The following is a 17,551-nucleotide window of genomic DNA, read 5'->3' on the forward strand; positions in this document are numbered from 1 at the left end:
GGGTGGCTCTTCCCTGGGCTTTTAGTCCCACCTTCAGGTCCCGAGGTGATGCTCTGCCGCACCCCTCCGCTCCTCTCGGCTGTATGGCGAAACAGCGGAGTTTCCCCAGTCGGTGACATCCCTACTGCACTTGTAGGCTGATTGAAGGGTCCCCTGACAGCTCAGCCTGCTTTCGGAGCAAAGGAAGCGTAACCAGCTGCCAGCATTGTAAAAACTGTGGGATGCTGTGGAACTTCGTAAAATGCAATAGCTGTTAATTACATTGATGTCAAAAACCGTAGTACCAAAGAACATTTTAAATTTTGTCACCAGGTCCAAAGCAAAAACAAAGCCTGCTTTTAAATACTGCAGCTCTGCAGATACAGTTAAGTTCTGCAAAATGACCTAGCTGCCACAAATACCAAACAGGTATAAGCAAAAAGCAAGATGTGAAAAATGGTGTTGCTTGTGCCTATGTATTTTCTTTCTTGTTTATTTTCACAATAATCTGCCTTGAGTTTTGAGCTAGCAGCTATTGCGTAAATATCAAGCTGGCAGCTTTCCTTGGTTAACCAATAGGAATAGGGGCAAATAGTCAAAGATTTGGCTGTCTGGATAATATTTCCACCAGGAATGTAAATACCTGTGATCTGTGCTATTTTAATCTTCCTCCAGACCCAAGTACTCCTTCTCCCTTCTCAGTGTCCGTTTTGGCTGGGAAAGGGTGATGCCTACATATCCTTTTATCTCAGCTGTTCAAATTGTAGACAATAGGAGTTCATGAGTCACAAGGAGGTAAGACAGTTTTCATTGCACTTGCCTGAAGGGCAGAAAGCTGGAAAAAGGTCCAGAAAATATCAGTAATCAGTTTACTTCCCTACCCACAGAGCCATGTGATGGGATAGTTTTAGAGTCCTCACTGCTGAACATGACCAAGTCTTTTTTTACCTCACCTTCACTTCTTATCTTCCCTTGCAAGACACACAAGATCTTTCCTCTTTCCCCAGGCAGCTCCTGAGGAGTTGCATATATGAGAGCTGTCTTAGGCAGTGCAAGGCGAGAGGACAGATCCTCAAACTCTATGCAGCAGTAGCAGAGAAGGTACACTTCAGTTCATATTCCTAGCAGATGGCTTTATTAAAGGCAGGATGTTAGACATTTGGTATGGCTGGATGGTGTAAGTGCAGTCCATGCAGAGACTGCAGCTAAGGTACCAGCAACAATATAGCAGCGTGTGGTCTAAGCTAATATACCTTGCTTTTCAACACAACTAAGTAGCTCAGAAGGAGTGCTGTGCTAATTCCATGAATGGGCTGCTTCTAGTTCTGGGGCTAGGTCAGGCAGAGCTAACACAGCTTATTCTTCATGGCACCGCATTGCCCCACAGAGGCACTGTCAGCGCAGATGTCTCCCTGAACCACAGGGAGAGAGTGCAGTCCTCTGTTCCTGTTGGCTAGGAAGTGCCTGGCCTGAAATGGCCAGGACACAAAAAGCTAAGAGCGCTTGACCTACATACCCCTCATTCTGCTGTTTGCATAATTTGTCTTATTTAGGTTTTGCTACCGTTACCCACCATGGTGTTATTTAAGGGCCTTCCATGGCCTTAGTGGCTTTTGTCTCATTTCTGGCAACTGAACCTTCTTAGAGTCAAAATTGTACTTAACAGTTTTGCATCCAAAGGAGTAAGACCCACTTGCTCAGTGTGTTGGAAATCTAGCTTTCTACTGTGTTTCTTAGCAATGGTAACATCCTTGATGCCTTTCCCTACTCTTAGAGGATTTTGCCACCCCTCCAGTCATGACTTTGGTGGTTTGGTTTGAGCCACTAGCTCTTCACCCAAGATCTCAGTTCTCCACCTCTTAGTCACAGCTGCGGTCCCATCAGTTGCGAACACTGTCACACCCATACCTGCGCATACACAGTACTGTCACTGGCATTTCTCTCCCCGTAGTTTCAGGACTGTATTGAAGTGAGACAGAAAGGAGGAGAAAAGCCATCACATGCTTAAAGTTCCATCAGAAGGAAACAACCAGAAAACCAACAGTCTAGAGTGTCCTTTCTCATTTATTTTAGGTTGGTATATAAGAATTGTCTTTTCTTTCTGTCTGTCAGAGGCTGGACAGAAGTCCAGAAACATGACCAGGGTCACAAGGGTCTGGTTCAGTGCTGGCAGCTTTGTCCTTGTGCTGTGGCTTGCTCTGAAACCTTTGTTGTGAATTATACGCAATGGTAGGAAACACTACATATTGCTGAAAGACCTTCTCAATCATGTTGCCAAAATGAACGCTTTGATCCACGACTAGGCAAGGTAAAGGAATCTGATCACACATTTCCAGATCAGAAATGAACAGCAGCTTCCAGTGATGAGCAACATGACTACCTGTGCAATGCGTCAAACTGATTACTCCACTTACCTACCCCTGCTTGATTACTTTGGCTTGTCCAGAAATCTCTATGCCCTGGCCAAAAGGTGTATTGTTCTTAGGCTGCTATTCTGCCCCATATTGTATTGGAGGCTTAACTGAGAACTTTAAATGTTCCTAGGAAGAAAGTAACAAAAAGAGTTCTTATTAAAAAAATAGAGGAATGGATAATCAAGCTCAAAATGGATTTTTTATTCAGAGCATGAATTCAGTTTGCAAATCTCTTTGCTGTCATCAGAGTAAAATTTCCCATATTCCAGCATGATGTAAAAACGGAGCTGTAAGCTTGGTTTGGATTTTCAGCTGGAAAAGGCTTTTTATTTTTACTAGTAGAACATGTAAATTCCAACAGTCAGACTAAATGCAAGAGGCCATTACACATGTTTATAGGCAACAGTAAGTCAGAGACAGAGTTATACCACCAAAATAGGGGAAGGATATTTTAAAAAAACAGCATATGAAATTCAAACAGCAAAAAAAGTGTCAAGAAAAAAGCTCACAAACAGGAAATAGATACTTGCTTAGATTAAAAATTTCAGGTATATTTCTTGCAGAACTTAACTGGTATTTAATGTTTACTGGTATTTCACTTCTGGAATAAATTCTGATTCTCATTACACAAATTAGAGGACGAGCTGAGAATTTATTTCAAAAGGGAATGATTCCTGAAGAAGTTATGTTTATAAAACCAGTTCTCTTTCAGCATTCTTTCTACCTGTAAAGAAATTTAAGAATACAGAAGTAAACTGCAAGGCAAAGCGGACTGTGTGATTCGAATAAAAAGGTTGTTTCCTAAGTTTTATCATGGAAAGCAAAAATTAACTTCCTGAAAAAAAAAAAAAATCACATGAAAAGAATATTGTAAGACTATACAAAGGCAAGGGATGATTGTTTTTCTCCTACTTAGGCAGAAATGGATAATGAGAAAAATATATAGACTTTGTAATAAATCAGGATAGCAAATTCTAGGTACAAAAGAGACACCAACAAAGATTAGAGCAGATTCTTCACGGTTTACGTGATGGTAGTTTCTCAACAATGCCTGAGAATTTGGCCTTCTGCTCTTGTGCTGACTGTAACTAGATAAACAAAATCATATTGGGATCAGAGCAGAAGATTTGTGTTACAGTTCTGTGAGTGTGATTGAAGAGCAAAGAATAAGCTGTGATTTCTATGAGATGAATTATATGGTACTGATCAAATGTTTTCAAATGGAAATCAGAATGTGGGGCCAAAAGTCACTCTAACAATGAGGAGCTAATTTCAGAGAAGTAATTTAGCAGAAAAGTCTACGAAGAACTAGGCTGGAATTTGCAAACCTAAGAGTCCCAAATGAGATCCCTAGATATTCAATATTTTTCCAATCAGGGGTCTGATTTTTAGAATTGTTTCCTAATGCATGACTCCCACTAACTCCTGTGAGTCAAGACACTTGTAGTAAGATACCAGTATCTTGGGTTAAGGACCTCAGCTGTGTTAACTCCTTCTGAATGCTGTCACTCACATGAAAGATAGAATTTCTGTTGCTGTTGCACACAGAAATTTCTGTGTGCAGGAACTGTGTATGTTTTCATGACAAATACCAGAGTAATTAAAACTGCCTCTAGAAATGCTAATTATTTTCATATTAATTTTTTTTATTATTCCATATCATTCTTAAGGCTGTTCAATTTTAAAACCTTTTTCTCTGTTGAAGTTACTGTCTTACCAGGTCTGTTTCCATTTTACTGCAAAATGCCATCAGTTTGCTTTGAACCCTGGTGATTCTCCAGGCTTCTCTTTTTTGAAAGGTGGATCAAATACTGCTGTCACTGTCTCCACCTACCTGGGAAGTAATTGGCCTCCAAGGCCAATGTGACTTAAGTGGGATTATTCTAGCTTTTTACTCTGCAAAAATATCAAGGGCCTATTTAAAGAACGGAGAACTACAGAAGACACCAATACAGCTGATCAACCCCTGAAAGCAGTCATCAGCCCAGAGACTTTAGCTTGAATTACTAAGGACTTAAAGGGATTTTGCCCTGAAGTAAAAGCACGGTGCAGGAGAACTGTTCCCACCCTACTTAGCAGGCATGATTTTGCTCAGTTTAATTTCAAAGGATGAATTAATGGAAGCTATTTGATGGCTTCAGGTAATTTTTTTTGCTTTTTGAAAAGGTTTTTCTTTTTCTCTATCCCCACAGGCAGAAGAAGAGAGAGATGATATGGAGAGAGTCAAGCTGGATAATAAAAGAATTCTCTTCAACCTGTTGCCAGCACATGTTGCACAGCACTTTCTTATGTCTAATCCAAGAAATATGGTAAACCAAGATAAAATTTAAATACATGGTGATGTTGTATGGGTGTGACCCTGTGTAGCTTGGATCACCTTTCAACTGTATGCTTTCAAGAAAGGCTTGGACTTAGAAAATTTCATTTGTGTTGAAGGGAATAGTTTTGTAAAAACTCGTGTACAAGAATTAGATTGGGATTATTTCTTTCTCTGTAGTGTCCTCCTTCTCTGAAGAATTTTAATAAAAAGCAGGATAAGGGAATTTTCCGCCAGTGTTCTGGCTGTGTCCCCTCCCAACTTCTTGTGCCCCTCCAGCTTTCTCGCTGGCTGGGCATGAGAAGCTGAAAAATCCTTGACTTAGTCTAAGCACTACTTAGCAACAACTGAAAACATCAGTGTGTTATCAACATTCTTCTCATACTAAGTCCAAAATACAACATTATACCAGCTACTAGGAAGAAAACTAACTCTATCCCAGCTGAAACCAGGACAAAGGTCAATGCAGCCAAGTGTCTCTATGCAAATCACTAATTTTTTTTCAATCAATTTAGAATATTGCAATTTATCACAGTATTTAATGAGCTCAGTTTGGTTCTAAATGGTAAAGTGTATGAACTGCCAGATGCTTCAATATGAATCGCTCTAGTTCTAGAAATACACTGCCATTACAAAACCCATCCCTTTAAAGTTAAAAAGAGAGAATTGTACACACCCAGGGAAGACACAGTAGCTTTTAACATCAAAGGCTGCAGTGATTTAATAAATTCATTCAGGAAGCTCTTACCAGAGTCCTTCCAGTGCAGCTGCAATACCTGCACCACTGGAGTAGCCCTAATGGCCATGATACTGCTCTTGAGAGTTTGGATCTATGTATTTGAACCCCAGAAGAGTGGTTTTACTTTGATAAGCTCTCCGAATTCTTAAGCAGAAACCTTACTGTACAGAACAGCATTATATTGTTAATGTTGAATACAGAACTCCACAACTCAGGGAAAGATATGAAGGAGTGAGGCTGGTTTTGTGCTGCAGGGTAAAATTGTTCCGTCTCCTATTTTAGTTATAAAACAAAATTGAGAAAATGCAATTATATTTCTCATACAATAACAGTTCTACAACTGTTAAGACTTTCTACAAAATTTTAACTCACTGCTTCCATGTATAAACAGAGAAAAAGACTGAGTTTTTTTAAATGGTTTTAATAGCTTAGTTGTTAATTTTCTTTTGTATTTTTGAGCGGAGAGATATTTCAACATTTTTTTAATAAGGCTGGCTTTCTCTCTCCCTAAAATGATGGCTTTTGTCCTACCTATTGCTTAGCAGCAGAACAGATATCATAATAAAGATGCCTGGTTTAGGTTAATCTTTTAAAATAAAAATTATATCTCCTCATGAACTGCAGGACCTTTATTACCAGTCATATTCACAAGTGGGAGTGATGTTTGCTTCCATCCCAAATTTCAATGATTTCTACATCGAATTGGACGGCAATAATATGGGAGTGGAATGTTTACGCCTGTTAAATGAAATTATTGCTGATTTTGATGAGGTAAGGTCTAAACTCTTTGTCTTTTCACCATATCAGTTCTACCAAATTACTATCAACAGAGATTATCTGTAGCAACTCAGCCTATCTTGAACTGCCTAATAAAACAGTGCTGTAAATTTCCTATTTAATTGTAGCTGATGTCCACTGGGCTTCTCCAAAGTGCCCAGTTTGTACTTTTAGGCACGTGAGTCTGGCCTCAAATTCCTCTAATACAGGAAAAGTATTAAAATGTGAGTTAATGGTAGTTTTTTCAATGACCTCAAAGTGGGCAAGCCTCAACTTACCAAAAATAATATGGTTTAATCAACTTGCACATATCGTCTGATAACTACGGTTGCTTGTCTAAAATATTATGTAATATTTAACAGTTTTATGTTTTAAACAAAGCTTATGGACAAAGAATATTATAAGGACATAGAAAAGATCAAGACAATTGGAAGTACATATATGGCAGCTGTGGGACTTGTACCTACTTCGGGAACTAAGGTAAGACGATTTTACATGACAGTCATTTGTGGAGGAACCATTCTCCTTCAATTTCCAGAGGAACATCAGAAACAAAACTAACTCTATATGATTATAGATAACTTGTATTACTTCTTTACAACAATATAAATCTGAAATTCAAAGAACAACTGTAGCCTGAAAAGAAAAATTGCTATCCAAGCAGTTGCTGATGTGGCTTCATTTGGGATTTCATTGTCTGCAGCTCTGGATTCTCTGTAAATTGGTGTATAAAGCTCCAAAGTCAAAGTGGTAGCATTTTAAACCTGGTATCTTAGATGACCTTGTGAGATGCAGGGAAGGGGAGACTCTAGGTGTAATGAATTGCTGCAAAACTAACACAAGGATATTAAAATGTGATTTTTTTAATTATTTTTTTTAATATATATTGAAATCTGGGTGCAACTTACAATCAAAACGAACAGCCTCTCCCAACCTCCATCATGGACAGGAACTTAGTGCTAGGTGCATTGCTGCACTTTACCCTGGTCCCTTCAAATGAGCTCTTCTTTGTCTGTACTGCTAGCATTCTTTTTACCCCTTTAATTACTCAGCAATAAAAATAGTCAAAGTCATTTCAGACCCAGTAGTTCTGGGGCACAGTTCTTCTGTATCTTCATTACTACTCCTGAGTGTGTTTCTCACCTTAAGTTTGTGTCTTGGGACAGAGATTTCCTAGATTTGCATGCAGCATCTGGAAAAGCAGAAAACCCTGTGGACAGTGTACTGAATATATTGTATACAGAGTACTATGCACGTTAATAATTATGCTAATAAAATTAATAATATGAAGAGTATAATGAAAATGAAAGGAATCTGTGCACCTAGTCTGCCCAGAATTTCCAGACACTTCTCCTCTGTTCTGATATACATGTACGTATGTTGTAGAGGTATGCTCACGCATATGGTTTAGCATTCCAAAATAACACCGAATTAGAGGGCAAAAGCAAAACCCGCCAGAAGATGGCCTGTGAACTTTCTAGCAACAATTATCCTTGTTAAGTAAATAAAAAACAAGGCCACATTGAAATCAACTGTTAGAATCAGATTGGAGTATATCACATACAACTGATGCTTTCCTTTGTATCATTCCTAGAAATCTACACATTACAGAAAGGTATTTTTAAAACTCTGTTTATTCTGAAACATTTGACTCCTGGGTCCCGAGACAGGCAAAAAAATTGATCCTTTGAATTTTGTTTGGTGTGATCTCAGGCAAACAGGCAATGGCATTCTTGTGTGTCTGCTATAAATGCTCTTTGAACTATAATCCTGAAAACAAGTGTGTTATTGGGTAACTTTGGCAGCATATGTTCCAAAACCTAAACATGTTTATCTCTTGTATTTTATAGTTGCTAACTGAAAGGTCAGCTGAGTTATCCCAGTACTGAAGATACCGCTCTGAGCTTATGATAGTAATGCATTTTAAATCACTGCAGAAGGTCTTGTACCAGGACTCTGCCCTTCTCTGAAATCTTGGGGCAAATTTTGGTCTTTTCTGTACAGGTGGAATTTATTTAACATTGTGTATTCCAGAAAACCTGAAGAACTTTTATGAAACAGCCAATATTTTTCAGTTTAACTTGAGGTTTCAGCTTTTCTGCGATCTCTTCCCACTGCTGGTGCGATGCAAACAAGCAGAAATTATTCACAACCTCTTGGTAGTTTCCCACTAGTTCTTCAGCATGCAGCTACGTATTAGAAGTCCGATGATGCTGGGTAACCCGTCATGTGCAGACGCTCGCTGCCAGCCGTCACAGTCCTTGGGCTGCCCTACGGAGTCACACGTGTCCATGAGGAGCCACGGGAGGCTCAAATGCTTCTGGTCTCCCCTCTACCAGGGGTGCCCCAGCTTCATCAGAAAACCTGGCACAGCCTCTGATTGTGAGCCACCAATTTCATACTAGGATTTGGACATGAGCAGAAAGCAGTGGATGGAGTTAACTGTGCTCTTAACTAAGGTTATTTACACACATGAGAACCCAGTACCCTTGATGAAGTTAAATATTTAAATCCCGTATTTTGCAGGACTGTTGTTTCTGCAGCTTGACTTCAGCAGATGACTGTAGTAAATGCACGTTGCCTCTGTCAGAGTGGTTTTGCTGTGATGCTCTGGGCAGTCTTTCCAGTAACTATTCCTCCAATGTTTAAATAAATAATTGCTTGCCAGTTACGCCATCAGGGCAGCACACAAACCAAGCTCTTTGTAGATCTTTTGCACAGTATAAGTTCATTGTGTGTGTGGAGTCCTTTGAAATTACATCTGTGATTTCACCAGGGTCCTGACTTCATCAGGGTCCTAACTTTGTGGTGTTCTTCAGTGCAGGTCCCAAAGAGCTTGCCAGTAATCCTTTAGAGGCATCTGTCACCTGCAGCGCATCCAGTATTTGTCACCAGTCCTCTCTCCTGCAATCATGAGGGGCATTGCAGGAAATCAAAGCATTCATTGGCCAGCAAAGAAATGGAAGGATAAGAAATATAAAGAAGATTAGAGGCTTAAATAAAACTATACACTCCTCCCTCCCTCCTCTAGATAATCAATAGTCTTCTCCTTCTCTGTTGGAAGTGTAGCCATCAGCTCTTTAAACTTACTTCTTGTTCTTCCTTTGTCTTGGTGAGGCTGGAAAAGACTAGAGTTAGTTGACATTGCAGCAAGCCGAATGCCAGAGACCAGGGCAGCTAAAAAAAAATATGCTTCCTAAAAATGGGACTGGCCTAAGGATGACTTTCATAATTTTTTGTTAGCACTTTGCTCTAATTTTTGTAAATTTCCCAGCCACATGAAGGAACCCTTTGAAACTGAGACGAATAAAGCAAATGGCAACCTGTCTCTCAGGTTTCTCAGCTATTGTCAAGTACTCCATTTATAAAATCTCACTATCGTGACAAAAACCCAGTGAGCTCTCATGTCATGCCAGCTGCCACAGCTCTGTTGTGCAACACTCTACTGAAGCTAGACTACCACTGACCCTGCATTTCTTTCACCATATCTTACCTTTAGCCCACTTTCACTTTGCAAATCTGTTCAAGAATTCATATTTATTATTCAAATAAGAGCACAACATAAGAGCAACCATACTGAGAGAGGTCAAAGGTCTATTCTAGTAACCTGTCTTTAACTAGCCATGGTAGATCCTGGGGGAAGAGCATGAATTACAGGACAAACATGCAAACCTCTTTTCCACTTTCTAAGGATATGCTGCTTAAGAAATTCTAGAGCTACAGATAATATCTTTTTACTACTTCGTAGCAAATATTTCTTCCATGAGTTTGAGTAATTATGTCTGAATCTAGCTAACTTTTGGAATCCACAATATCTTCTGAAAATGAGTCCCACGGTTTAATTAGACTGAAGTTGTAAAAACTGTTTTCTTATGTTTTGGGGGTTTTTTACAAGTTGATACTTCAGCATTTCATTTGATCCCTTCTGGTTCTTTTGCTTTAGTTCATTTAGATACGTTTTATAACAACTCACTTCAGCTTGCCTGGAAAGGAAAGAAAACAGGAGAGTTCTGCATCTCACAGGATTAAACCTAACAGGAATTTTGTCAATGGGAACAGCATGCACCCCATGGAGCTGGGAGCTATCGAAAGCCCCAAAGGGAGAAGAGGGCAGAAACTATAGTTATTAATAATCATCAGGCAAAGCAGTTTTGTAAGAAAGCAGGTTATATTCCCTGCCACGCTCAAAACAAACATCTGCAGCTCTCTAGCAACAGAACCACTTTACCATGGGAACTTTGCTTTCCATTCTTCCCAGAAATCAAAAAGTGAGAGAGAAGGGAAAAAAAAAATATATTCAGTACTTCAGAAAAGAATGCAAGTGCTGTAGCCACCATCAAAAGTTTCTTTTCACAAACAGCAAAATGGGTTAGATTCTTTTCCTAAGCCATCCAGTCTGAGCTTTTAATTGTTTGTCACTTTGGTATTTCACCTGCCTCTCAGTACCATACAAATCTAATGTGCGATACTATTTTGTTTCTAGGCTAAAAAATCAATTTATTCCCATCTGAGTACACTGGCAGATTTTGCAATAGAGATGTTTGACGTTCTTGATGAAATCAACTATCAGTCTTACAACGACTTTGTCCTACGAGTTGGTAAGTCACGTTTCTACAATTGTTACACAAGCAGAACATTGTTGTTTGCTGGTTTTCCCTGTGCTGTCTGCCAAGGATTACCTGTCCTGCACTTAGGATTAAAACTGAAAAGCCTCTAGCTGGAGAGTCACATCCATGTAGAAGGTCAGCAGCCTGGTTGATGAGCATGAGTATTAAGGAATTATAATTGTGTCCCGTTCCAGTGTGTTTACTTAATCTATGCACCCCTAAAAGGAAACTGTGCCAATAATTTTATACGATATTATTAGTGCACCCAGGCTTGTGGCTAACACTGTTTTGCCTTGCTAAACTGCTGAAAACTGAGTCTGACTGTACCTAACTATAAAGTTAAGTTGCATCTGCAAAAGCTTTGTTTGCATTAGAAGTGTGATGGGAGCTTTTTGTCCACGGACACCAAATCACCTCAACCAGTCCTGTTTTCTCCAACAAATCAAATCTTTTGGTCTTCACAACACAAACCTTCCCATGCAATCCTTTACATGTTATCACATGTCTTACCTCTCAGAGGCCTTTCTCCCAGAGCCTTCTTAGAGAGCAAGTTCCCCTCTTCCCTTCCTTCCCTGCATACCGCTCCTCTCCAATGGTACTTACACTGCTGTTCTCATTTCATTGCATATACTACCACAGATGGTCTTCGCCACCTTCTTTATATATTTTCATGGCTGAATTGTGAGAATGGGCTGGACAAGGGGAAAAGTGAGGTTGCTAGCAGCAGAGTATTGAGAAAGACCAAAGACATCAAGGGTAGCAAGAGAGGAGTTATACATCTTTGCCCTCCTGTACATCCTAATAATTATAAACCCCAAATTCTCATTGAACTCTGTTACAACTGGTCCTTCCAGGTTCACAAAGGGGCAGAAGACAAATATCTAACCCCCATTCTTCTGCTTAACTTGCCTGGGAAAGCCCTTGCACAGAACCTCATGCAGGGTTTAACATCTGCAGCTCTTCAGGGTACTCAGAAGAAGGAACAACCTCTTTTACCTTCCAAACAAGGTGTCGAAATCAGCCAAAAATGTAGAATCGAGCCCTGTGGTTTCCCAAAAAAGATGCTTGAGCCATTTTCACATACTCTTGTCTTCTTGCAGTGTCTGCCTAATCTGAGTTGTCTAGTACTGACAACAAATGCGACACACTTCCTTTACCCCATTCCTCGTGTCTTCCAGGCCACTATTTCTGTTCCACTTGGAAAACTTCCATTAAAAGGCTTTATATGAGCAACCACAGTGGAAGTTGTAGCAAACAATTAAAGATCTTTAACAGTTTGTACTGAATTGTTCTACAGCTAAACTCTGCACTACCACTTCTTTTCTTCTTTTCTTAAACAAAAAAAAAGAAAATCCACAGATAAGACAGATTTTTATGTTGTCTATCATATTGCATTTCCAATAAGGTATCTCTGTGTATGTCTTTATTTTGTTTCTAAACCTCTTACAGATACAGAAGTCCAATTGGCATTAATTTAACATATATTATGTCCTATGACCAGAAGAATTCTAAGGCACTTATGTTAAATCTATTTTGCAGGATTCATGTTTCTCTTGGATAATATGCTGTAGTGTTTGAAACTAAACTCATTGTTTTGATTTTAGGTATTAACGTCGGGCCAGTAGTGGCTGGAGTCATTGGAGCCAGAAGACCACAGTATGATATCTGGGGGAACACTGTAAATGTTGCCAGCCGAATGGATAGTACTGGAGTGCAGGGGAAAATTCAGGTGAGTGCATTCTGAGACAATTTTGCAAACTTTACATACCTCCTGTTTTATATGTGGTTACATTTTCAAGACCACTTAGAAAACGCAGCCTCACTTGATCTTGTAGTTCTTATGAAAAGGGCAACATTCTCCAGATGATTCAAGCATCAGAGGTATAGTTGTTTTCCTTCACTACTTCACTACTTGGAGGGAATGAAATCCTCAAATAAATCATTTCCCATCAGAAGAAACAGAGTTCTTTGCTGCATTGCACACAGTTGGAGGCAAGCCTGGGAATGCCGACACTGCATGGGCCAGTCCTTGTGCTGTAGGAATTTTGCCTGAATAAGGACTACAAGGAAAGGATCTACATCCATTTGCATCCTGCTGCGTTTTATGTAGCTTTAAAAATTCCTTGGATACTTTGGATCGGAGAGGCTATTCAGACAGAGAACATTGTCGTTCTGCTAGAGTTTGTCTAGAAGCTCTGCTGCACCTCTCAAAACCTCAATGAACTCTTGCAGTCCTTTGTCCAAAATACCTGTCTAGTCTCCAGGGATCAAAAGTTCTTCTGGAGTAAATTAACATCACTGGAACTGATCCAGCTTACAACAGTGGACAATTTGGTTACACATTTCTGTTGGACGGAGCTTAATCTGGCTGTGTAATTATTCAGCTCAAGAGCAGAAGTTCTGCTTCTCAGATTCCAGTTTGGTCAGTGATCTTTAATTCCTTAAGAAAAACCTAAGTGAGCCTGAGAGCAGCAGTAGGTGCTGATTCATTCTGTTTATGTGTATTTCATGACAGAGAAGTAAAATGGGGAGGGGAGGGCACTTCAAGGATTAACCTTATATGAACAGCAAAAACTAATAGTTCTTTTTTTCTGTCTTCAGGTGACAGAAGAAGTTCAGCGGATATTAAAAAGGTGCAGTTATGAATTCGTGTGCAGGGGTAAAGTCAGTGTAAAGGGAAAAGGTGAAATGTTGACCTATTTCCTGGAAGGAAAGGCTGATGGAAATAATTCACAAACACGGTCTTTAAACTTAGAGCGGAAAATGTACCCTTACGGGAGAGCAAACATTCAAACAAAACTGGGCACCAGCTGTCCATCGGTGTCCTCAGTTGCTAGCTTTACTGTAAAAGCTGGGCTTGGAGCAGGTCAAGCATCTGCCACTCACACAAATCAAACACTGCATTATCTTCCTTCTGTGCCAGCTGTGAAGGAGGCGTAGAGCAAAGGAGATTTGGTTGTGCCATTTGCGGTGAACTTGGAGAGCAATGGTTGCCTGAATTTTTACCAAGAGATCAGAGGTCATAGGCCATGGCATTAACCAAGGACCACTACAACCCAACCAAAGAGAACTTGGGGACTGTGTAACGAACTCTTGGGATGGAACATATAAGGGCTAGCAATTCTGTTAGGAAAAGTCAAAACCTGATTTTCTGGAAATGAGGAATATTTTCTTGGCATTTTTAAAGGGTAAATGAAAAAAGTTAGATAAACGTGCAAGCAATTATGTATGTGTGTGTGTGTATATATATGTTTTAATCTATATATGCACATATACAAAGTCCTGTGTAGACTTAATAGAGATTTATAGAGATAAACATAAAAATATGTATTTATTTACACATCCACCTGCAAAGAGATTTCTCTTTCTGTCATAGCCAGCATTGTTGGGACTGGGATTAGCAAAACTGCATTTAGCTGTGGAGTGGGGGGCAGCTGGAGACTCTCCAGGGCTACAGCAAGAGTTAGAGAAACTTTGCTCCCAGTGCATGGGTTAAAGCAATGACAACAGTGTTCATTCTGCTGTCAATGGCAGATAGGTGAAGGCTGGACTCAGCTAATTGCTAAACCCTATGTATTTTTTAAAATTGTCTTTGCATGCTCCAAAAACTTCAAAAAAATTCCAATTCAAACCATAACACTAGCATATGAAGTAGATAAACCACAGAGCTTAAAGGTTTGGCAGAAGAACAATATATATTCTTTCCATAAAAAAAAACAAAAACAACCAGGGGTGGTAGAGTTTAGAAGTTGCTGCCTCTTCACAGGTCATTTGACTGTGGAAGACAGAGGAGCCACCCTGCAAGCACAGCAATATGCTTATGCAATATAGAAACATTCCTTTATGTACAGTGCTGATTTTATTGAAGAGCAGAAAGATGGTATTATTTCAGGCTTTTACAAACAGCACAGGTCCTGTGGCTCAGTTCCAGGATTTAGCTTTACCTTTCTAAACAGCTCAAAGAATAGTCCTGTACTGGTGACAAACATGCTGTTGCTAGCTTTGTGACATTTGTATGTTTGCCAACACAGTCTTACATCTTAACTGATTTTTTAAATGTATGCCACAGTTTTATTATATCTTGATTCTACCCAGGCTCACTTTTCAAATCTGTACAATTATAGAAAGCTATAATTCTGAGAAATAAGCACAGTCAAACTTTGCCCAAATGAGGAGCACACTGGTAAACGTGCCAGGAGAGTGAGGCCTGCTCTTAATCTGCATAAAAGGGAACATATTTTGATTGCTTTTTCCTTTAATGCAGCCCACATCCTATTGTTCATGGTTTCATCTTGAAACGCTGATCTGGGCGTGAAATGTGGGATGCAGCTCCGTACTGGAGGTGTGGGCAGTTGGAGGTCATCCTGCGGAGTGACATGTGCTCCATGGGCAGGTACCCTACTGTCCAGGTGGGGATGCACAAGCTAACCAGCCTCACTGCTTTCCAAAAGAGAAGCAAAACTTTATGTTGTCTAAAAACGTGCAAAACTTCCTTTTAACTAACAAAAAAAATGAAAAAAAACCTGACCAAACAAACCAAAGAAACCAAACCCGGAAAACCCACCCAAGACTGCAGACGTTGTCCAGATTGTGCAGTAGAAAACTTGCATGTACTAGATGTCACATTTCCCCTTGGTAGGCCTATTTTATTACTGATTTTAGTGGAAAGAATATTCTGAGTGATTCTCTTACAATGTGCATTTGCTTTGGAGCAGTCACTGTTTGTGTTAAATGTGTATGGACAAATACTGTGTCAACAGTTGCAGATGGTTAAAGAAATGCTGCAGGAGTTTCCATTCTCCATGTAGGCGTATCAGGCTGCTGTGGGACTCCAGTGGTTTTCAGCAGGATTTTTAATTAATTTTTATGTACCCTGTCAGCCAGGTGCTTCATTACAAAGCTAGCAAAATCAGTGTTGTGATTAAAGTGACTATAAAAAACTGAGAATTGCTTCCTACTGTACTAGGTGTATGCACCCTGGCTGATGTGTAGAAAGTCACTGCAGTTCTTTACCTCCCTAACAGCTATCCAGTTCACGGGTATTCTTCTAGAATAATTTCATTCTGGTTTTGAGGCATCCAAAGCCATTTAAATAAATACAAGTAGAGCATACAGATTTTAAAAGAACAACAGTTTACATAATTAAACTGAATAAGTGGTATCCATGTAAAGTACACTGCATATTTATGTTTCCTAATAGGTTTGTAAGAACTAAATCATCACATAGGTAAGTTAAATATTTAACCAAAATGGAAAGCATTATGTGCAATACCATTAATCACTTAGTTCCACTCACAAAGAGCCCAAGTTACACAATTTTTGAATCAGTGAATTTGGTATAATTTCACTGATAATAACAAAACATTATTTTTACATGTACTGTTATTAAAAGCATCTTCAGATCCTCATAGTAGATCTGGTAGTATGTGAACACATAGACCAAATATGCCATTGGCCTACCCCAAAAGCTTACAGTGAAATTATTTCTTTGTTACTTTTTTAATAGGTACAAGATATAGGCATATTGCCATTGTTTCTTTTATCACTAAATGGACAGTGAGCAGAAACAAATTGTCCCCTGTGCTAATATTTTCTGGACTGTTCTCATTCCCAGACTCATTCCCAGCCTAGTCCTGAAGTAAAGTCAATGGAAGATCATGTAGCAAGGTAAATTTGGATTATTCATTTTAATATTTTAAAAGACTAGCAGGTGCTAGTAGAATTACTTGTCTCCAACAGTCAAATGTGGTACGTGACTTTGTAATAATGTTTTCCATGTTGAATGGAAAGGACGAGACAGGCGCAGTCCATCATCAGCTCCTCATTCGGCCCTTTTGCAGGAGGTCTGTGCCTCCGGAGCAGGTTGAGTGGACCAGGATGGCTTCTTGGTGCTGCAGCCAGTCCAGTGTGCATGCACTAGCTTACAGCATCAGTGATGGTGTATTTGGAGTCAGTTTCCAGACTTTGTTTGAGTCTTACCATTAACATTTTTCATATTTTTGTTGTGGTTGTTGTTGCTGGTTTTACTATGGGGAAAACTTTATTTCACTATGTAGTCCTGGACTAAGCAGTAGAGAATCATGAAGAACATTCAGCGAAGGCACAAATTAGTAAAAAGCCATGTGAAAATGATAGGCAGTCTTCAGCAGCCATTCCAACAGGGAAAACTAAATGCCCGTTGAAATCATGATATAATGAAGCTGTGCTCTTGCCTTTATGCTTTCCCTCCCTATTTATATAATTTCCCCCCATTTTCCTTTTCTGCGTACATTTGTTTTATTTCAGTTCTTGTGTGATAGCTTTAAATGACAGATTTAATCTCTCTGCTCTTCTGCATTCTTTGATATGTTCAGTAAGTTTTATACATAGAAGGAGGTAGTAGTAATACTTCCGATAACCCCACAAATACACATTTTCTGCCAAATTAGAGAAGCTTGTCATCAAATTTTTATTGGCAATTGGCTGAAGATAATATGTGGCCCATTCCAATATCCCTGAAAATCATCAGAAGGATTTCCTTGGATTTCTGTGGGATTTGGGTTGTGTCCACCTTAATGCATGCAGTTGTATTTCCTATCTTGCATTTATTAATTTTCTGGTCAAACCCCGTAACTTTTGCCTGGGTGACCTTGCTGTAGCCCCAACAAGGAGTAGTTCTGCCCCACAGCACGCAAAAGTCCCTCACATTTAACTGAGGATAGTAACTTGTTGCGCTGTG

The 17,551-nt window shown here is 39.5% G+C and overlaps 1 protein-coding gene across 1 annotated transcript in view; it reads left to right on the top strand.

The window, feature by feature from the left end:
- The window catches only part of ADCY1 (adenylate cyclase 1 (brain)), a 127,852-nt gene that overhangs the window by 95,457 nt on the left and 14,844 nt on the right, over positions 1–17,551 (top strand). The window contains exons 16-21 of the mRNA XM_010577084.1: positions 4,586–4,702; positions 6,074–6,220; positions 6,608–6,706; positions 10,710–10,824; positions 12,438–12,562; positions 13,435–14,034. Of these exons, the coding sequence (XP_010575386.1) occupies positions 4,586–4,702; positions 6,074–6,220; positions 6,608–6,706; positions 10,710–10,824; positions 12,438–12,562; positions 13,435–13,773 (942 nt within the window). The 3' untranslated portion in view covers positions 13,774–14,034. The remainder of the gene's footprint in view (positions 1–4,585; positions 4,703–6,073; positions 6,221–6,607; positions 6,707–10,709; positions 10,825–12,437; positions 12,563–13,434; positions 14,035–17,551) is intronic.

This window comes from Haliaeetus leucocephalus, unplaced genomic scaffold (genome assembly GCF_000737465.1).
Source record: "Haliaeetus leucocephalus isolate CR32 unplaced genomic scaffold, Haliaeetus_leucocephalus-4.0 Scaffold41, whole genome shotgun sequence".
Lineage (NCBI taxonomy): Eukaryota > Metazoa > Chordata > Aves > Accipitriformes > Accipitridae > Haliaeetus > Haliaeetus leucocephalus.